The 21,912-nt window shown below is 46.1% G+C and overlaps 1 protein-coding gene across 1 annotated transcript in view; it reads left to right on the top strand.

The window, feature by feature from the left end:
• SLC9A6 (solute carrier family 9 member A6) overlaps positions 1-21,912 on the top strand; it is a 95,873-nt gene that overhangs the window by 30,220 nt on the left and 43,741 nt on the right. The window contains exons 5-6 of the mRNA XM_033945742.1: positions 4,682-4,794; positions 12,466-12,571. Of these exons, the coding sequence (XP_033801633.1) occupies positions 4,682-4,794; positions 12,466-12,571 (219 nt within the window). The remainder of the gene's footprint in view (positions 1-4,681; positions 4,795-12,465; positions 12,572-21,912) is intronic.

Below are 21,912 nucleotides of genomic sequence, written 5' to 3'. Positions count from 1 at the left end.
CAGGCAGATGGCGGATGACATGGACATTACCCTCGATGCTGGGTCTCGATACTCCAAGGAGTACCTCGATACCATGCACTTGCCTCGTCCTCCGGCCGAGTCCTTACGCCTGCCTCTGCACAAGCTCCTCGACCAGACCTTCATGAGGTGCTTTGAGTCTCCTTACTCTATCCCTGTGGTCCCTGGAAAATTGGATGCTCGGTACCGCACGGTGCATCATAAGGGCTTCGAGGGACCTCAGCTTTCTCATCAGTCCCTCCTGGTTGAATCCTCGCTCAAGCGGTCTCATCCTGGCCAGGTGTATGCTTCGGTGCCTCCAGGCCGCGAGGGCAGGACCATGGATAAGTTTGGACGACGCATCTATCAGAATTCTATGATGGCGTCCCGAGTCCTGAATTATAATTTCCACTTTGCCACCTACTTGGAATTTTTTCTGCCTGTGCTTCGGAAATTCACGCCCTACATCGAGTCCCAGGCTCGGTTTGAGTTTGAGGAGGTGGTTGCTTCGCTGTCCCAGCTTCGTCTTCAGTTGATGCAATCTGCCTATGATGCTTTCGAGCTCTAGGCCCGAGCAGCAGCCTGTTCTGTGGCGATGCGCCGTTTGGCCTGGTTGCGGACCATTGACATGGACCCGAATCTTCAGGACCGCCTGGCAAACGTCCCGTGTGCTGGGGCGGATCTTTTTGACGAATCCATCGAGACTGTCACGAAGAAATTGTCGGACCATGAAAAGTCCTTCCAGTCCATTCTTAGGCCTAAGCCTCAGCAGTCTCGACCCTCTCGACCGCCATTGATCTATCAGCGGCGTTATCAGCCGAGGCAAGCTCCTCCTGCGAGGCAACCGGTGAAGCGGCAGCCTCCTCAGAAGGCTCTGCAAAAGTCTCAGCCGTCTGCTGTCCCTAAGGCTCCTCAGCCTTTTTGACTGTCTCGTCGAGGGCATAACCATCTGCCTCCCCCTGTTTTTCCCATCGGAGGGCGCCTCCATCATTTTTATCATCGCTGGGAGGCCGTAACCACCGACCTCTGGGTCCTTACTATCATCAGGGAAGGATACTCTCTTCAATTCCATCGGGTCCCTCCGGACCACCCTCCAAGAGAGTATCCTTCCAACTTGACACAGACCGCCCTTCTTCTTCAGGAAGCCCAGGCTTTGCTCCGGCTCCGGGCCGTCGAGCCGGTCCCTGTGGACCAACACAACCAGGGGTTTTACTCCCGGTACTTACTTGTTCCGAAGAAGACGGGCGACCTGCGACCCATTTTGGACCTCAGGGTCCTCAAAAAATTCCTAGTCAAAGAGAGGTTTCACATGCTGACACTTGCTTCTCTCTACCCCCTCCTCGAGCAGAACGACTGGTTATGCTCTCTGGATCTCAAGGAGGCCTACACTCACATTCCCATTCATCCGGCCTCTCGCAAATTCCTCAGATTTCGGGTGGGACATCTGCATCTGCAGTATCGAGTGCTTCCATTCGGTCTGTCTTCGTCTCCCAGAGTCTTCACGAAGTGTCTGGTAGTGGTGGCCACTGCACTCCGGAACCAGGGTCTTCAGGTATTTCCCTACCTCGACGACTGGCTCATCAAGGCTCCCTCGGCATCGGGGGTCATCTCGGCGACCTTGTCCATGATTCTGTTCCTGCAGAGTTTGGGATTCGAGATCAACTTTCCCAAATCTCATCTACAGCCTACACAGTCGCTCCCCTTCATCGGGGCGGTCCTGGATACCATACGTCTCAGAGCATTCCTTCCTCATCAGCGCATGGATGCTCTTCTTCATCTCTGCCAGTCTGTGTCTTCTCGCCAGTCCATCTCAGCGAGACACATGATGGTCCTCCTGGGCCACATGGCCTCTACAGTTCATGTGACGCCGTTAGCCAGACTCCATCTTAGAATTCCTCAGTGGACCCTGGAATCTCAGTGGACTCAGGTGTCGGATCCGTTGACTCGACACATCATCGTCACTCCTGCTCTTCGGCAGTCTCTACTTTGGTGGATTACCTCTTCAAATCTATCCAGAGGTTTGCTGTTTCACTCTCCTCCCCACCAGAAGGTCCTCACAACCGATTCCTCGACCTATGCCTGGGGAGCGCATCTGGATGGGCTTCGCACTCAGGGATTCTGGACCAGTGCGGACCGACTCCATCAAATCAATCTTCTGGAGCTCAGAGCCATCTTCAATGCTCTTCAGGCATTTTAACATCTGCTTCACGACATGGTGGTCCTGATTCGCACAGACAATCAGGTGGCCATGTATTATGTCAACAAGCAGGGGGGCACGGGCTTGGCCTCCCTCTGCCAGGAAGCTCTCAGAGTCTGGGATTGGGCGGTTCACCAAAACGCCTTCCTCAAAGCTGTCTACATTCAGGGGAAGGACAATGTCTTGGCGGACAACTTGAGTCGTCTACTCCAGCCTCACGAATGGACGCTCCATTCCACACCCCTTCATCAGATCTTTGCTCAGTGGGGGACGCCTCAGATAGACCTCTGCGGCTCCCCACAATTTCAAGCTGCCTCAATTTTGCTCCAGGATATACACTCCTCATCGCCTCGAGGCAGATGCTTTTCTGCTGGATTGGGGGAATCGCTTTTTGTATGCGTTTCCTACATTTCCTCTCATACAAAGACTCTGGTCAAGCTGAGGTCCGACCGCGCCACCATGATTCTGATTGCTCCTCGGTGGCCCCGTCAACCTTGGTTCTCCCTTCTACTTCAACTCAGCAGCAGGGAGCCATTTCTCCTTCCAGTGTTTCCTTCACTGCTTACTCAGCATCAGGGATCGCTACTTCATCCCATCCTGCAGTCTCTCCACCTGACAGCTTGGTTCCTCTCAACGTAACTCCTCACCAGTTTTCCCAGGCGGTGAGGGATGTCTTGGAGGCTTCCAGGAAGCCTGCTACTCGTCAATGCTACTCCCAAAAATGGACTAGATTTTCTTCCTGGTGTATTTCCAATTCTAAGGAGCCTCAGCGAGCCTCCCTATCCTCTGTGTTGGACTATCTTCTACACTTGTCTCAGTCTGGTCTCAAGTCGACCTCTATTCGAGTCCACCTGAGCGCTATTGCGGCTTTCCATCAGCCTCTGCAAGGGAAACCTCTCTCTGCTCATCCTGTGGTTTCCAGATTTATGAAAGGACTTTTTCATGTCAATCCTCCTCTCAAACCGCCTCCAGTGGTTTGGGATCTCAATGTTGTCCTTTCTCAGCTTATGAAACCTCCTTTTGAGCCTCTGAGAAAGGCTCCACTAAAGTTTCTCACTTGGAAAGTGTTTTTTCTGGTGGCCCTCGCATCTGCTCGCAGGGTCAGTGAGCTTCAGGCCTTGGTGGCGGACCCGCCTTTCACAGTATTCCATCATGACAAGGTGGTCCTCCGCACTCATCCAAAATTCCTACCTAAAGTGGTCTCTGAATTTCATCTCAACCAATCCATTGTACTTCCAGTGTTTTTTCCAAAGCCTCATTCTCATCCTGGAGAATCAGCTCTACACACTCTGGACTGTAAACGTGCTTTGGCTTTCTACTTGGATCGCACCAAACCACACAGAACTGCTCCTCAACTTTTCGTCTCCTTTGATCCAAACAAGTTGGGACGACCTGTATCGAAGCGCACCATCTCCTACTGGATGACAGCTTGTAACTCTTTCTGCTATGCCCAGGCTGGATTACCCCTTCCCTGTAGGGTCACAGCCCATAGGGTCAGAGCAATGGCAACCTCTGTAACCTTCCTCAGATCGACACCGATTGAGGAGATTTGTAAGGCTGCCACTTGGTCCTCGGTTCATACATTCACCTCTCATTATTGTCTGGATATTTTCTCCAGAAGGGATGGACAGTTTGGCCAAACAGTGTTACAAAATTTGTTCTCCTAAGTTGCCAACTCTCCCACCATCCCATTGAGGTTAGCTTGGAGGTCACCCACTAGTGAGAATACCTGCCTGCTTTTTCTGGGATAAAGCAATGTTACTTACCGTAACAGTTGTTATCCAGGGACAGCAGGCCCTCCCACTTCCCCTGGGTTGTCTTCTCTGCTAGCTACCTGAACTGAGGAGACACGCCCGGACCATCGGGCGGGAAGGCACTGGCGCATGCGCGGTGCGGGCATCTCGAAACTTCTGAGTTTCTTCAAGCAAGACATGCTTGTGAGACATCCGTATCGGGGCTCTGTCAGATGACATCACCCACTAGTGAGAATAGCTGCCTGCTGTCCCTGGATAACAACTGTTACGGTAAGTAATATTGCTTTACCTATGTCTGGCTTATTCCTGCTGCACACCACCTTGGTGTAAAAAGGCAGTAAAAAATCCTAATCAATAAATGAATGTTAACATCATTAATTATTGTAAGCATCACTATAAGAGTTTTATGTGGACACAAGCTAATCTTGACAGATTTGCATGGTATAACCTGGAAAGGAAACTCCCTCCTCTCTCAGACCAAGAATTAAGCTAGCTCATTCAAGCTGCAGAGTAGCTGGTCCTTGAGCTCCCAGGTCCGGGCGTGAACTCTTCCATCTCATGGGACAGAACTCTGCCATATGTGAAGATAACAACCATACTTAGAAACCAGCTGTTTATTAGAATAGACATGTCCTTTTGCCTAAAAATAGACTTGAAATCAGCCTGCTGAGTGAAGTTACCAGTTTCCGGTTAGACAATTTTGTAATCATCTTGTGTCTTTCTCTTATTATAGATCAGTCATGTATGGCTGTGTAAAGATGATGAAAGCGATGGGCACACTCGGCGGGGATTTCTTCTTTACAGACTGTCTGTTCTATGGCGCCATCATATCTGCTACTGATCCAGGTATGTCCCTATTCAGACATTTCTTAACACATCAAAAAGAGTGCTGTTCTACCATGTGTAACATTGGTTTTTAAAAAATAATATTTAGAACCCAGTTGTATAATTAATGCAGTGTTTTTAAGGTTAGCATAGACGAGCAATTTCTCAGTTGGGTGTATAAATTACCAAACTGACCTAGATATTTAGTTTAATGTTAAATTTGATTAACCACTTTACATGAACAACTCAGAGGTAAAATATAAAAATAAACAGCACAATAGAGATAATTGGTATAACATGAACAAAAACAGAGCATATAATGGAGTCTTAATTCCTAGGACTTCTCTTAGATGCCAATTACTGCAGTTTGGCCCCTAGCTCCTTAGTACTACTTTTTAATCTATAATTTATAGCACACTTTGCAAGTTTTCTTAATCTTCAAGGTACATTGAACCAAATTTTTCATGATCCTTCCCCTCCCCCTTCCGATTAGCACTAGCATTTTTGTTGAATGTCTTCTAAAATCCAAATTATCAGCCAGCTTACCTTTATCCACATGTTTGTTCACCTCTTCCAAGGGATGTAGCAAATTGATGAGGATAGATTTCCCTCATCTTATGTATATGCTCAGTAATAAATTTGTTCTGTATAATAGTACTGTACAAAGTGGTAGAGACTTGAAGTCAGGCTCACTGGTCTGTTTTTTCCCAGGTCACTTCCTGGAACCTTTTTTTAAGAATTGGCATTGACTACCCTCCAGTCTTCTGGTACCATGGTGGATTTTGAAGATAAAATTACCAATCTCAATTTTTTTTCAGTTCTATCAGTACTCTGGAAAGTATCCCATTTGATCCAGGTTATTTTCTACTCTTCAGATTGTCAAATTGCCCTATTACATCTTCCAAGTTTAAGGAGCTTTGTTTTTCTTTGGTTCATCACAGTTAAATACCATTTCTGACATGAGATCTCCCCTCAAATCATTCTCATTGAAGACCAAAACAAAGAGTTTATTTTGTCTCTTCACCCTGACCTTGTCTACCCCGAGTGCTCCTTTTACACCTCAATCATCTATCAGCCCATCTGATTCTTTTACTGGCTTCTTGCTTTGAATGTACTTAAAAAAGTTTTTATTATTTTTTTTTTTTGCCTCTGGAGGCAAGCTTCTTTTCAAGTCTGTCTTTGTCTTCTTTATCTGTGCTTTCCATTTGACTTACCATTCCTTATGCTGTTTCCTGTTATCTTCAGTTGGATTATTTTTCCATTCTCTAAAGGATGTTCTTTTAGCTCTAATAGCTTCCTTCGCCTCACTTTTTAACCATGCCGGCTGTCATTTGGCCTTCCTTCTGCCTTTAATACATGGAATATATCTGCTCTGGGCTTCCAGGATGATATTTTTGAACACCACTAATACCTGATGTCAATTTTTGGTCTTTGCAGCTGTTCCTTTAATTTGTGTTTTTTAAACTGTTTACCTCAATTTATCACAGTTTCCTTTTTGAAAGTTAAATACTAATGTATTGGATTTTCTGTGTATTATTTATTCCTGTTATTTTTTTTAAGTTCAGTCTTTTTATTGCATTTCAAATATACAATAAAACAACAATAAATTGCATGAACAGCAAACAGATCTTGCAGATAACAATCATTAATGTAACCGGCGATAACTTACATGCTGGTATCATTCAAGCAAAAACGATGCATAATACACAGAATATTAAAATAACAACAAAATGATAAAGTAAAGTAAAGAGGTATAACCAGTGTGATCAAGTATAGCATTCTGTACAATAACTCATACCTTATCATAGGATGATGATATATTTGTTTTCTCAGCTGCAATTTTCTCAAATTTAGAATAGAGACTGACAGTGTTCCACCATGTAATATAATTAAGAGAAGTCTTTCCAACATGACAATATAGATTTATGTTTAAATCTGGTTTTTATTATTAACAATGAAGAACCACAAACAAACAAAGGCAAAATGACAGGCAAGAAATTTTTGAGTTGTACAAAAAAAAAAAAAAGCCCCCCCCCCAAGAGGACTGGACTCTGATGTCCTGGGTTACAGAGGCACCCCAGCCAATATAGATTTAAATGCTATTAACAGCAAACATTTAAGTAATTTAGAGTCATATTTGTCTAGAGGAGACGTGAGAGCATGTGCTCCAAAAATGAGTATAGGATAGGACATCTCATCCGTAATGGCCAATATCTTACATATTGTTGACCAAACGGCAGACCAGTAAAGTTGTAGGTGAGGACAATGATTAGATCATATGATCTAGGGCAGTGTTCTTCAACCTTTTTACACCTATGGACCGGCGGAAATAAAATAATTATTTCGTGGACCGGCAAACTAATAAGACTGAAATTTTTAAAAACCCCATTGCCGTCCCATCCCCGCGAGCTCGATCCCATCCGCACAAGCCTCAAATAGTTATGATTTTATATTGAACATATTTTATTAAAGTATAAAAAGAAACAATATTCTGTACAATTGTCATTTTATAAATATAAATAATACAGGGCAAGGATCAACAAAACCCCCGTCTCCCCTCCCCTTCACATATATCCCCTCTACTATCAAGAAAACTGAATAAGCCAAATTATTACAGAATGCTACACAAATATCATGCTAACAGAATACCACAGTCACACATGGCACGAATGGTGTTAGGGGAGTGGAACTAGGGCAACTGCCTCCTGGTCAGAGAAAGCCCTAAGCCAGCTGGAAGCTAAAGACGCACTGCCTGGGCTTTGCACTCCCCAGTTATGTCTAACATCAGCTCTAGCAGGATACATATTTTAAATCTGATATATTCTAATCACAAGATAGAAATAAAATTATTTTTTTCTACCTTTTGTCGTCTCTGGTTTCTGCTTTCATCTTCTTTTCATCTCTTCCATCCAGCGTCTACCCTCTGTCTCTTCAATCCAGCATCTGACTCTTCCACCACTGTCTGCCCTCTACCCCTCCCCCTTCCATATGGTATCTGCGTTCTTTCTATGCCCCTCTCTCCTACACCAGATCTAGCATCTTTGTCCCTCTTTCCTTATTTTTCATCTGATCCCCTTCCCAGCATCAATTTCTTTCTACTTTGTCATTCCTCTGTCTCTCCCCTTTCCCTCATCTGATCTCTCCATTCCATCCTGACTCCTTCCCCTCCTCTAATCTCCCTGCCAGCTGTTTCCTTCCAATGTTCCTCCTCCCCTGTCCAGCAGTACCTTCTCCCTTTCTTCCTCCCCTTATGCAACAGTAATTCTCATCCCTTCCCCTTCTCCCCTGTCAGCAGTAGCCCCTTCCCCTCCCTTGTCCAGGAGTACCTCTTTTCCCTTTCCTCCTCCCCTTATCCAATAGCAATTCTCATCCCTTCCCTTCCCCTTCTCCCCTGTCAGCAGTAGCCCCTTCCCCTCCCTTGTCCAGGAGTACCTCTTTTCCCTTTCCTCCTCCCCTTATCCAATAGCAATTCTCATCCCTTCCCTTTCCCATCTCTCCTGTCATCAGTAGCCCCTTCCCCTCCCTTGTCCAGGAGTACCCCTTCTCCCTTTCCTCCTCCCCTTATCCAACAGCAATTCTCATCCCTTCCCTTTCCCTTCTCTCCTGTCAGCAGTAGCCCCTTCTCCTCCTTTGTCCAGGAGTACCTCTTCTCCCTTTCTTCCTCCCCTTATCCAACAGTAACTCTCTTCCCTTTCCCTTCTCCCCTGTCAGCAGTAGCCCCTTCCCCTCCCTTGTCCAGGAGTACCTCTTCTCCCTTTCCTCCTCCCCTTATCCAATAGCAATTCTCATCCCTTCCCTTCCCCTTCTCCCCTGTCAGCAGTAGCCCCTTCTCCTCCCTTGTCCAGGAGTACCTCTTCTCCCTTTCTTCCTCCCCTTATCCAACAGAAATTCTCTTCCCTTTCCCTTCCCCTTCTCCCCTGTCAGCAGTAGCCCCTTCCCCTCCCTTGTCCAGGAGTACCCCTTCTCCCTTTCCTCCTCCCCTGTCAGCAGTAGCCCCTTCCCCTCCCTTGTCCAGGAGTACCCTTTCTCCCTTCCCTCTCCAGCAAATGTTTCCTCTATGTAGGCTAGCGGCAGCTCTGTGTGCTTTTAACTTCGGCACACAGCTGCCCCTAGGCAGTATTTTAGCCGCGGTTTCATGAGGCAGCCTCGGGGCCTTTGGTAGGCCGGCCCGCTTTGATGATGCGATGTGGGCCGGCCTATCAAAGGTCCCGAGGCTGCCTCATGAAACCGCGGCTAAAATACTGCCTAGGGGCAGCTGTGTGCCGAAGTTAAAAGCACACAAAGCTGCCCTTGCTTGTCTGTGGGTGCGGAGACATACGCGGCAGGAGTAGGAGGTGGAAGGCAGGAGTGTCGGCATAGCAACGGCAACAGGAAGTTGCGCGTCAGCTGACGCTGGCACTTTTTGCTGTGGCTGGGAACCCGAATCCTTCGCGGACTGGCAACATTTTTTTGCGGACCGGCATCGGTCCGCGGACCGGCAGTTGAAGAACTGTGATCTAGGGTGCCAATATTTTGAACACAAGACCAACAACTATTGGTGACTGATGAATTTATTTTTGAAAGTTTATGAGGCGTCCAATACGCCCTCTGATAGAGAACCATTTGCATGATGGCCGAGAATTTCAAGGCCTTAAAGGAGGTTATCCAAGTTGACATCCATATCTGTGAAGCAAACGAGGTGGCAGTGTCATGGGCCCATGTATCATATAATGCATGAGGTGGAGTAAATTTCTTTTGGTGTAAAATCTTATACCATGCAGAAGATTCTCCTGGTAAGGATCTAAGGAAGGTACACCATTTCAAAATAGATGGCACTTCATCTGATAGTGTAGACTGTTTCAAGAAGGTAATGCAGTGGCGCAATTGTAACCAATTGTAGTGATAAATGGGTTCTAGACCATATATGCTGGATAACGCAGCATAATCTAAAAAAGAACAATTGGACATCAATTTATTATTAGTCCATAGTCCACGTTTGCGCCATGACTTCCATTCAGTATATTGGCCTTGTATTTTTAAATGAGGATTATGCCAAATGGGAGAGCTTGTAGTGGCATTCCACTGCAAGAGAGCAAGCTTATCAATTTCACATAAGGCGGCTTTAGTGGAAGATATCCTGGGATGCACTGGGTGGGGCCTAAGACTTGATTGGTCCAGATAGCTAAGGCACCCAGGCCAATCAGGGACACATACTCATAGCAATTGAAGTCTGATTTTAAATTGCTGGAGTGCATTGCGTTTTATTACCATCACTGTTGTGTCTTAAACTGCATATCAAGGAGTTGGGGTTTCTTGAGTTATCATTGTTTTGAGGGAAAGTACATGGATGATTGCTGCAGGGGAGAGTTGGGAAGGAGTCAGGTTAAGTTAGGGCCTTGGGGATAGAGAGAGAGAGAGAGAGAGCGGTAAGGAGGATTTAGTGTTGGTTTGGATAACTTGGAGGGGATAGGATTGGTACCTAGGGGAATAAACAGTAGAGAAACAGAAACTGATATTAAATGTTCCTGTCTTACATCCTCTTGTTACAGAATGTTCTCAATTATTGCTCATGTTTAAATGTTTTGTAATAATATAAATTATTAGTTCTTTTGTTTTACTGTTACTAGATATGACTACACACAGATAAGAAACCACTGCATGCATTATACACAATCTGTTATCTTGTCTTATATAAGTAATGGGCTTTTTTTCTGAATGTAATGTTTTTCATCCAACTCAATGAAGAGAGTTTAAAAATGGGAGAAGAAGGGAAGACAGTTGCAGAGCTTTAACTCCACCTCTCTACAGTAGATCCTCAAAAGCAGATATTATTTAAAAAATATGATTTTAAGTCCTCTCTTGAATTTTTGCAAACTAGACTTGAGCCTAAGAAAAGTAGGAAGAGAATTCCATAGAGCAGAAAAACTACTTTACAAGACAAATCATATGATTACACTGTCCATATCCCTGTGAATTTGTGCTCTGATCCTTACACAGGAAGGTTAAGCACCTCTGTTAGAATTGCACAAAGAATGGTTGAGGCACCCCCCATAAAGAGAGAGCTTTGACTCCACGAGGACTCTTGAAAGCTAAGTTTTTCTCCATATTACATTCTATGGAGAAAGCTTCTACATTTAAGAACTGTTAGATTTAAACATTTTCACTGATACACTATTGATTTACTTGATTCCAAACTTGCACTTGGCACTTTACTATTTATTGATTGTTTTATATATGAAATACACTTTGAGATTTTTTTTTTTTTAAATTTCTTTATTCTTTTTCAAACTTATATCAAGTGCACAAAAAGAACAACATGAAATACTATCGTATAACACTTGAACATCATACATTATATTCTTAATATGTAAATTAATTAAAAACCCTCCCCCCTCCCATCTTTCAATACAATCATTAAAACTATCATATTCCTTCAAAATTTCAATTTTGCTACATCTTATCTTCCAATCTCCCCACCCCCCCTATGTATATTATCAAAGAAAAATGATGCTTATTCACTACAAAAATCAACCATCGGTCTCCATATCTTTAAAAAAAATTTTATAACTTCCTTTCTGTATTGCAATTGCTCTTTCCATCTTGTAAATATGACACAGGGAATTCCACCAAAACGTATAATTGAGATTACTATAATTTTTCCAGTTGTTAGTAATATGTTGCATAGCAACACCCGTCATTATCATCAAAAGCTTATTGTTATGTGCTGATAATTGATAATGGAAAACTCTTAATACTCAATATAGTTTGGAGTTCCTATGTTTCCAGGCTGATTTCATGGGACACCTAGCCGCACAGTGGTATAAATTATTATCTGGATTTTTAAATAAAAAGGCAAAAACTGGTCTGAGAGACATTTGGAGCATTGAGATTAAGCATAATATTTCTGCTTCTCAATGGCCACGAATTTGGTCTTGGAGAATGAGATGTACAGTGTCAGCATCTATGAGACAAACTTGGTTCTTTTTATTACTTAGAGCTTTTTGGACCCCAGTTCGTTTACAAAAGTTGGATAGCTCTAAATCTAATAGATGCTGGCACTGTAATCTAGAAGTGGGGACATTGGATCATCTAATTTTTTATTGCCCCTGCATTAAGAATTTTTGGAATTCAATTTGGTCTCAAATAAATTGCTTATTGGAAAATCATGTGGAAATATCATATGATACTGTTCTGTTCGGTATGTCTATGAGGAAATACACTTTGAGATTTAAAAGGTTCATGGGGAGACTGAAGGTGATTTTTATGGATATAATCCTGTAGGGCGCTTTTTGCGCTCATGCTCTGAGGATACACAGGTGAACTCCTTTGGAGCTTTTACTCTTAGGAAGTTCCCAGAACTGATTAGTCTCCCTGTGTTAACCATTCTACAAATTTAATTCTTCTCAATTCTTTTTGAATAGAGTGAGTGCTGGTGCATAGTTGGAATACAAGGAACTGAAGCAGGTCTGTGTGAGTGTACTATATTTGAAATTGACCTCTTCATATTTATATTGAACTTTAGGCTTTGTGATATTTTTGGATGAGGAGTCAAACCTTTTCTACTTATTAGCTGGGACTGACAGGACACCTGGCGATGGCTAAATCAATTTATATGGAGTTTTTTTGAATGTACAATGCTGACTGGAAAGTTAAAAGAATTAAATGTATCTGATAAAATGTATCTAAGGCTGGTTCTGCTTGTCTGTTTGTCAGTTACCGTCCTTGCCATATTCCATGAGCTGCAGGTAGACGTGGAACTGTATGCGCTACTCTTTGGTGAAAGCGTTCTCAACGATGCTGTCGCCATAGTGCTTTCCTCGTAAGTGCCTCATTTCTGTCTGTCTGTCTCTGTCTCTCTCTCTGTCTGTCTCTCTCTCTCTCTGTTTGTTTTTTTTGTTTTTTTTACATGTTCTTTAATTTGAAATTAATACTAGTAGATGAGACCAGTTGTACTGAAAAATCTCAGATGTCGGAAAAACTGCACCCAGTTGGAGATTTCCTTCACACAGCCGGTGATGATCTTTTTAACACATTCATACCCCTGATGTCCTAATTGAACATGGAGAGAAAAGGGTCTGGTTATTGTAGTTTTGTGTATGTACACATGGATTGCTTTCTGCTCCTTTGCTCTTTCTCCTTCCCAGCTGTTGAAAAAATGTGTTATGGAAGTTTTACGTACGAGAACATCTCACTATCTCGTATCCCAAGAGCTAATTTAGATTAAACCATGTTTTATAAAAGATTATAATTAAGGCTGTTTTGAAAATTCATGATGTTTGCATTTCAAAATCCCTCCCAGGAAAGGGAGACTAGTGCAGGGAAGATGTTAGGCTGCTGAAAGAGAACATTTTCGTGTATTCAGGTTTAATTTAAGATTATAAATACCCATTTTAAACAACAGTAGAATCTCAGCTAACTGGCATTTCAATTAACCGGTACTCTCAATCAACTGGCCAAAAAATTGCCAGCCCCCCTAAAAAGTGTCTCACACATACCTCAGACAACCTCTAAAGAGCCCCCTCCCTCCCTCCAGCCCCCGAAGCAACAGCCAATCCTGGCAACCCTCCTCTCTCCCTCTGGGCCCGAGGCAGCAGTGGCAGCCAATCCTAACAACCCTCCTCTCTCCCTCTGGGTCCGAGGCAGCAGCCAATCCTAACAACCCTCCTCTCTCCTTCTGGGCCCGAGGCGGCGGCTAATCCTAACAACCCCTCCCTCCGGGCCTGAGGCAGCAGCAGCAGCCAATCCTAACAACCTCCATCAGCCCCGAAGCAGCAGCAGCCAGTGAACAGAAGTGCACGTCCTTCTGCTGTGTCAGAAGTGACATGGCAGAGGAAAGGCCCTGCCGGGGCTGGCTGGAAGCAGTCTGTTTACAGCGCTGCTTCTGTTCACTGGCTGCCGCTACTGCCTCAGTAAGGCAGTATAGAATCTGCCCCTAAGTTTCTTTGAATACTTTAAAGCTGTGCTTCTTTAGGACAGAATTCCGTTGATGTTTTATTTTGTTGCTTCTCCAATCAGCGATCCACAGGGAACTAAAACAAAAATCTAGATTACCTGCTTCATACTCTGCTCTAAAGCCAATAACCATCACCTTGTACTGTTCAGAAGGATGAAGTAATTATAGTTTGGTCTGATCAAGTTTATTTAACATTTGTTATTCCGCTTATCTAACTTCTAAGTGGCGTAACCTGCAGATCAGGATGTGCCAATGGCTATTTGAAGAAGTGAAACGCCCTCTCATGGTGAGGGACTCCCCTCGCACACTGTTTGCTCTGTTCCATGTCACACACCCTTTCCTGCCTGATTCCTTAACACTTATAAAATTAAGAAAGATAAGATATAAAAAAAATGTTATTTCACTGCTGATTGAGGGGAGGCAGTTTGTGTTGGGGGAGGTAGTAGTTTGTGGATGGAGGAAAGGAGATTAAGATAACAGGTGTATGAATGCTTTCAATCCACAATTTGTAGCAAGGCAGCAGCTAATGTTTGTTTGCAGCTGTGGTGTAGCAACAAAGATATGCAAATTAAAGCAGTATACTTTCAAAAGGGACGAACTCTGCCTGCTGAGACTAGTCATGTGATTTGTATTTGAAGGCATTTCTTGCTGCACAGCTGCTACGAACAAATGCCAGTCTGTCAGATTCCTGTTTCTTAAACCCTAAGAGTGCTTGTCTAAGAACATAGAGGTTTGTAGTGCTAGGGCATCGCATCTGTGAGCTCACCAAAAGTGCCATTTAAGCCTCAAGCAAGATGGAACATAGTAACGTTGCAATTGACAGCAGAGAATAATAATAATTTATTTCTTGTATACCACCCTACCAGCAGTTCTAGGCGGTTCACAACAGAGAGAAATGAAACATTTCAATTAATAAATACAATCTCATATACATTGCATCTAGTAAACAGATTAATACAACATAGTTAAAATACAATGTCAAACACAGCTGTAATACCTCAATTAAATACAACTTAATTAAAAAGAAAGTTAGAAAAAATGTAACCTGATAAAAATACAATTATAAGCATAGGCTTAGTAAAAATCAACATTCTTGTTTATCAAATAAATGAGCTTTTAATAATTTCCTAAATATAGGGTAGGAATAAGCTTGGACAAACAATGGACTTATCCAGGAGTTCATTTTCCCCGCTGATACTCTAATGTCCTGTCAAAAAAAGTTCTATAACGACAGGCCCTTGGGGTAGGGAAGATAAACATACTCGAATTTCTGATATGTTTTTTTTGATTGTTTTTTTTAATTAAACAATTTCAAGTAAGGTACCAGATAAGAGGGTAGTAATCCAAAAAGAGCCTTATAACAAATGCACCCAAACGTAAAAAAACACTCTGGCCCCAAAAGGCAGCCAATGCAATCTAATATAAAAAGGGTTTACAGGATCATATTTTTTAAGGCCAAAGATTAAGCGTACAGCAGCATTCTGAACCAATCGAAGTCTTAATAAAATATTTTTTGGGAATCTTAAATAAACAATATTACAATAATCCAAGAAAGAACAGTGTAGTCCATCTAGCTTACTCAGTAAGCTTTGTATTTGCTGCTCACACCCTCTACAGTTTATAGTTTATACTAAAGTTGTTCTATGAAGATAATAGACATCAAAGTGGTTTAAATCAAATGAGGACATACATAAAACACTTGAAGACTGAATATAACAATTAAAATAATCTATAGAGATGGGCGGAGAAAACACAAAATAGCACGCAAACCATCTTAAAACTAACATAGCACAGGTTACACCACTCTGTGCCCTTTTTTGATGTGTGAATGTCATTGAAGTTTTGCTTTGATTTCATCCTCTTGCTATATAGGGATCTTCTATGTTTATCCCATGCTTTTTGAATTGTTACTGTTTCTGCACCACTCCCTCAGCTGGGAGGCCATTCCAGGCATCTACCAGCCTTTTTGTGGGAAAAGTATTTCCTCATGAAGCTGCAAAGCAGTGTGCTTAAGAGCAATATTTCATGTTCTCATCTACAGCTTTGTTTTGTTCATTGATCCCTTTCAAGTATTTGAAAGTCTGCATCATATCTTCCCTTTCCCTCGTTTTTTCTAGGGTATACATATTCAGGCCTCAAGCCCTTGTCTTAAGTATTTAGACAGACACCATACCATTTTTTTATGGCTTTTATATCCTTAGTGATATCTAGTCTCCAAAATTGAACTCCAAGTGAAGCCTCGCCAGTGACTTCTACAGAGGCACTATTACCTCCTCTCTTCTGCTGATTATGCCTCTTTCTATGCAGCCTTCTCGCTATGGCCACTGCCTTAGTCACATTGTTTTACTGCTTTGAAATCCTTGGACGCTTTCACCCCCAGATCTCTCTCTTGGTCTGTGCACATTAGCTTCTCTTCTCCTATTACATACATCTCCTTTGGATTTCTGCACTCAAAATAGAATACTCTGTATTTTTTATTTATTTATTCAGTTTTCTATACTATTCTTCCAGGGGCGCTCTGAACGGTTTACGTGAATTTGTTCAGGTACTCAAGTATTTTCCCCCGTCTGTCCCAGTAGGCTCATAGTAAATCTTAACTAGCATCAGTTCATGCTTCTAATTTTTGTAGATCAGCCCCTTTCAGTTTAGCCCACAATCTTTCTACTTCCGTCATCTCCTCTCTACTTGCCAGCGCCTCCTTCAGCTACTTCCCCATTTTACTGATGTCATTGTGTTTTAAAATCCAGAACCTTGATTGAGTCTGTTGTGAATGAACACTCCGCCTTAGCTTTTATGTTGAACCACACTGTATGTTGATCGCTGTTGACGTGAACACACTTTCTCCATTTGTGGTTCCACCACTGTTTGTCTGAAGACAGCCCCTTGTAAGTCATCCATAATCATTCTACTCCTTTTCAGATTTGCAGAAAGGATACTGCAATCTACTCAGTATTATCACCTCTCCCTTCATTCCCACCTTTATAATATCATTAATTAAATCTCTGTTCAGCTCTTTCATTTGAGTTGCAGATCTGTTGACCACATCTGTCCCCTTTTTAAAGATAGTCCATTGTGCGTTCTCATTTCCCCACGTCCCCTGAATTTCAGCTACTTTAATACTGTTTTTGACATGTAGAGCTACTCCTTCCCCCCACCTTTCTGCCTTCTGTTTTCTTCCCAAATAGTTTATAGTCAGATATGATGGTATCTCATTTATGAGACTCATTGAACTATGACTCCATAATAGCCATGATATTCATGCCAATTTCCACCATCTGGGCTTCCAGATTAGGAACTTTGTTGCCTGGACTGTGAGTATTTGTGCTTATTGCGTTCCAGCAATTGATGAGTGACTTTGTTCAATTTTGTTAAGTTTCGATTCTGATTTTCTATGAATCTGGTATTATCCCAGGACAAGCAGGCATGATATTCTCACATGTGGGTGACGTCATCTACGGATCCCCGATGCGGAAGCATTTTCAAGCAAACTTGGTTGAAGATTTAAGTTTGCTCTGCTGCTCCACGCATGCGTGCCTTCCTGCTCCACTAGGGGGCGCATCCCCTTGTGGTCTCCAGTTCAAAATTTTCCGCTGAGCCTAGAAGTCGTGTTTTTTCAGGCTCTGCCCCAACTGCTTTCTAGCACCGCGATTTTTTCTTATTTTTCTCGATTTAAGTCGCTGTGCGCGAATTTTTTCTTGTTTCAACTTGTTCCTGCTTCGTTTTTGACCGACCCGGAGGCTTACGGGTCCCCGTGGCCGCGTGGCTACTCGAGCCGCGGCCAGTTTCGATTCTATGTCCCGGCCTTTGACCGGCTTTAAAAAGTGCACCCAGTGCGAGCGGCTTCTTTCCATCACAGACCCGCATCGCCGGTGCATCCTCTGCCTGGGGGCTGCTCATCTAACCGACTCCTGCCCCGCATGGCGGATTTCTTCGCCGCCGACCAACCCTCTACCTCGGCCTCGAGGTCGGCCCCGGCCTTGACCTCGGCCCCAAATACCTCGGCATCGCCTCGAGACTCGAATCCGAAGTCCTCGGGACAACAGAAAGCCTCGGCTCCGGGTAAGTCCCCTCTTCCCTCTTCAGGTCCCGTAACATCGAAGAAGCCAGCCTCGGGGACACCGGCGACGCATGGCGGAAGTCCCATGCTTACAGCCCCGGCGAAGCCCTCCAAGCCTTCGGGCCGTGCCTCCACCACACGGGAATACTCTGATACGAGGTCGCCCCCGGTGGAGCGCACCGAGGCAGTGGACATGCCCTCGATGCTGTCCGTGCCCGTTTTCCAGGACCTACTCCGAGCGATGATCTCATCGGAGCTGTCCGCTGCAATGGCCCATCTACAACCGGCCTCGACCTCGACCCCGCATGTGCCAGACCAGCCTGAGCCTCGCGTCGAGCCACCTCGGGGAAAAGCGCGCAAGCTTCGCTGCATCCTATCCTCCTCGGACTCCTCGCCGAGACACCCGAGGCGCTCTCCCTCCACAGACCGCCGCGGGGCAAAACGTCATGCTAAAACGACAGAAACCGCGAACCGCCGTACCTCCAAGAAGGCCCGAGGTTCCCCCACTCTACGAGGCCGTTCACCTACACCTCGTACGGGACCGCTGAGGGTGGCGGAGCTATCACTCTCCAACCCGCGCATCCTCCGAACTCTCCCTCGGACTGGGGCTCCGATCCGAGGTTTCAGGCTTTCACCGAGGGACTTCGGGTCGAGGTCACCGATTCGACATCAATCGGTACCCCGAACCCCGGCATCGTCTCCGAGGGGCTCCTTGAGACGTCGGAGATCCACGACCCCGGAACACTTTCACAGTGCTTCCGGTCTCGGAGCGTGGATCGGAGCAGGAGCCTCGATACTCGAGGGAAGCCTCCCCATCCTTCTCCACCCGACGGAGGTCTCGTTCACCGACCCCGCACGGGGCCTCGGGAACATCCCGCCCATCCTTCTCTCGCTTTGTCCAGGACATGGGCCACGCTTTAGACTTGGACCTCCAGTCCGACTCCAGATACTCTAAGGAGTAGCTAGCGGAGCTGGATATGCCATCACTGCCCAGAGAGTCCCTTCGCTTACCGCCTAACCCGGTACTCCAACAGGCTTTCTTCAGGAACCTGGAGACCCCCTATATGGTCACAGCAGTACCCTCCAAAATGGAGGCCAAGTACCGTACAGTACCCTTCCCGGGATTTGAACAACCGCAGCTCTCCCACCAGTCGCTGTTAGTAGAATCCTCCTTGAAAAAGGCTCACCCCTCCAGGGTCTCAGCGGCGGTCCCCCCAGGCCGAGAAGGCCGAACCCTAGACAAGTTCGGCAGGAGAATATATCAAAATGCGATGATGACCTCTAGGGTGCAAAGCTACACTTTCACCTTCACATCTTACCTCAAACACCTCATTGGACTACTGAGAGCCTTTGAGACTGACTTACCGGCCTCTCGCCAAGGAGCGTTTAACCTGCTTTCAGAGTCCCTCTCCAACCTACGCCTCCATCTATTCCACGCGGCCTACGATGGCTTCGAACTCTCCTCCAGAGAGGCAGCCTTTGCTATCGCCATGCGCCGCCTAGCTTGGCTGCGCCTGGTCGACATGGACCCCAACTTACAGGACCGGTTGGCTAACCTCCCCTGCGTGGGTAAAGAACTGTTCGATGACACTATCGAGGCGGCTACAAAACGCCTCTCCGAACACGAACGCTCGTTTGCCTCCCTCGTGCGGCAAAAGCCTAAACCGCCCGCGTCCAGGCCGTTCAGGGCACCTCCGCGCCGCTACCCACAAAAATCCACTCCTGCCTTCTCGCGGCCTCCGCCCAGGCGTCCGCAAGCCCACAATCGAGCTCTGCCCAAGTCCCAACCGCCTGCGACTACCAAACCATCCCCGTCCTTTTGACGGGATACGCGGAAGGGGGCGGGCCCCCTCCGCCATAGTCCCAGGCCTCCTTCCCATCGGGGGTCGCCTCAAAGCCTTTTACCCTCGCTGGGAACAAGTCACGTCGGACGCATGGATCCTTGGCGTGATCTCATCAGGATACTCTCTCAACTTTCGGGCCATTCCTCCAGACAACCCCCCCAAGGAATTGCTCTCCCAACCGGACGCAGCTACCCCTACTTCTCTCCGAAGCTCGAGATCTGCTTCACCTGAGAGCAGTGGAGGAGGTTCCCCCCGGCCAACGGGGGAAGGGCTTCTACTCACGTTACTTCCTGGTACCGAAAAAAACGGGAGACCTTCGCCCAATACTAGACTTGAGACGCCTCAACAAATTTCTGGTACGGGAAAAATTTTGGATGCTTTCCCTACCGACCCTCTACCCCCTGATCGACGAGGGCGACTGGCTCTGCTCCCTCGATCTGAAGGATGCGTACACACATGTTCCAGTGCACCCCACTCACCGCAAGTTCTTGCGTTTTCAGGTGGGAGACCTGCACCTGCAATATCAAGTCCTCCCCTTCGGCCTAGCATCGTCACCTCGGGTCTTCACCAAGTGCCTCGTGGTGGTCGCAGCTACCTTACGATCCCAAGGTCTTCAGGTATTCCCCTACCTGGACGACTGGCTGATCAAAGCCCCGTCCAGGGAAGGGGTTATCTCAGCGACCCAACAGACTATTATCTACCTACAGAGTCTGGAGTTTGAGATAAACTTCCCAAAATCCCAACTACGCCCCTCACAGTCCCTACAATTCATCGGGGCAACGCTGGACACGGTCCGCCTCCGTTCCTTCCTCCCCCCTCCGCGTCTAGAGGCGTTAGTAAGTCTGAGCCGAAGGATCTCACTGCTGACCTCAGTATCAGCTCGACAGATGATGACTCTCCTGGGCCACATGGCCTCCACCGTCCATGTCACACCCTTCGCCCGTCTCCATCTGAGAATCCCTCAATGGACCCTGGCCTCTCAATGGCGTCAAGACCGGGACCCGATCGATCGTCCCGTGACAGTGACTCCTTCCTTGCAACGATCGCTCCGCTGGTGGGCCGACTTTCAAATCTCTCCAAAGGTTTGCTCTTCCTCGCCCCTCCTCACAGCAAGGTACTCACCACGGACTCGTCGGAGTACGCTTGGGGAGCCCACCTGGACGGCCTCCGCACTCAGGGGATGTGGTCGGCAGAAGTCCGCTGCTGTCACATCAACGTGCTAGAGCTCCGGGCCATCTAACTCGCAGCTGTAGCTTTTCAACACCTGCTTCACGACCGGGTGGTCCTCATCCGAACCGACAACCAGGTAGCAATGTACTGCGTAAACAAACAAGGGGGGACAGGGTCTTGGTCCCTCTGTCGGGAAGCCATGCGCCTCTGGAAATGGGCAATCTCCAACAACACCTTCCTTCGAGCGGTGTACATACAAGGAGAACAAAACTGTCTGGCGGACAGACTCAGCCGCCTCCTCCAGCCACACGAGTGGTCGCTGCACTCTCAGACCCTACGACAGGTGTTCGAACAGTGGGGGATGCCTCAAATAGATCTGTTCGCATCCCCCCACAATCACAAACTGTCCCTCTTCTGCTCCCGGATACACTCCCCGGACCGACTCGAGGCCAACGCCTTCCTCCTCGACTGGGAGGGAAGGTTTCTGTACGCGTTTCCGCCGTTTCCTCTGATCCTGCGGACGCTGGTCCACCTGAAAACGGTGAAAGCCACCCTGATCTTGATTACTCCTCGCTGGCCACACCAGCCTTGGTTTTCCCTTCTACTTCAACTCAGTGTCAGAGATCCACTGCCTCTGCCTCGGTTTCCCTCTCTACTATTACAGAGTCAGGGTTCGCTGTTACATCTCAATCTTCAATCTCTTCATCTGAATGCTTGGTTTCTTTCCCCCTGACTTCTCTCCCCGTGTCTCAATCAGTCAAGGAGATATTGGAGGCCTCTAGAAAGACCTCGACGAGAACCTGCTATTCTCAAAAGTGGACCAGATTCTCAGCCTGGTGCTCCTCTCACAGCCAGGACCCGGTGTCGGTCCCCGTCCCTCTGGTCCTTGACTATTTACTTCAATTATCTCACTCCGGCCTAAAGACCAACTCCATTCGAGTACATCTCAGTGCAATTGCGGCCTTTCATCAGCCCCTGGAAGGAAAAGCCCTCTCGCTCCACCCCTTAGTCTCTCGCTTCATGAAGGGTCTTCTGAATGTCCACCCTCCTCTCAAACCCCCTCCAGTGGTTTGGGACCTTAACGTGGTTCTGGCTCAACTAATGAAACCTCCATTGGAGCACCTAGACAAATGCCA

This window comes from Geotrypetes seraphini, chromosome 5 (assembly GCF_902459505.1).
Source record: "Geotrypetes seraphini chromosome 5, aGeoSer1.1, whole genome shotgun sequence".
NCBI lineage: Eukaryota > Metazoa > Chordata > Amphibia > Gymnophiona > Dermophiidae > Geotrypetes > Geotrypetes seraphini.
This window is presented reverse-complemented; position numbering and strand designations above follow the sequence as displayed.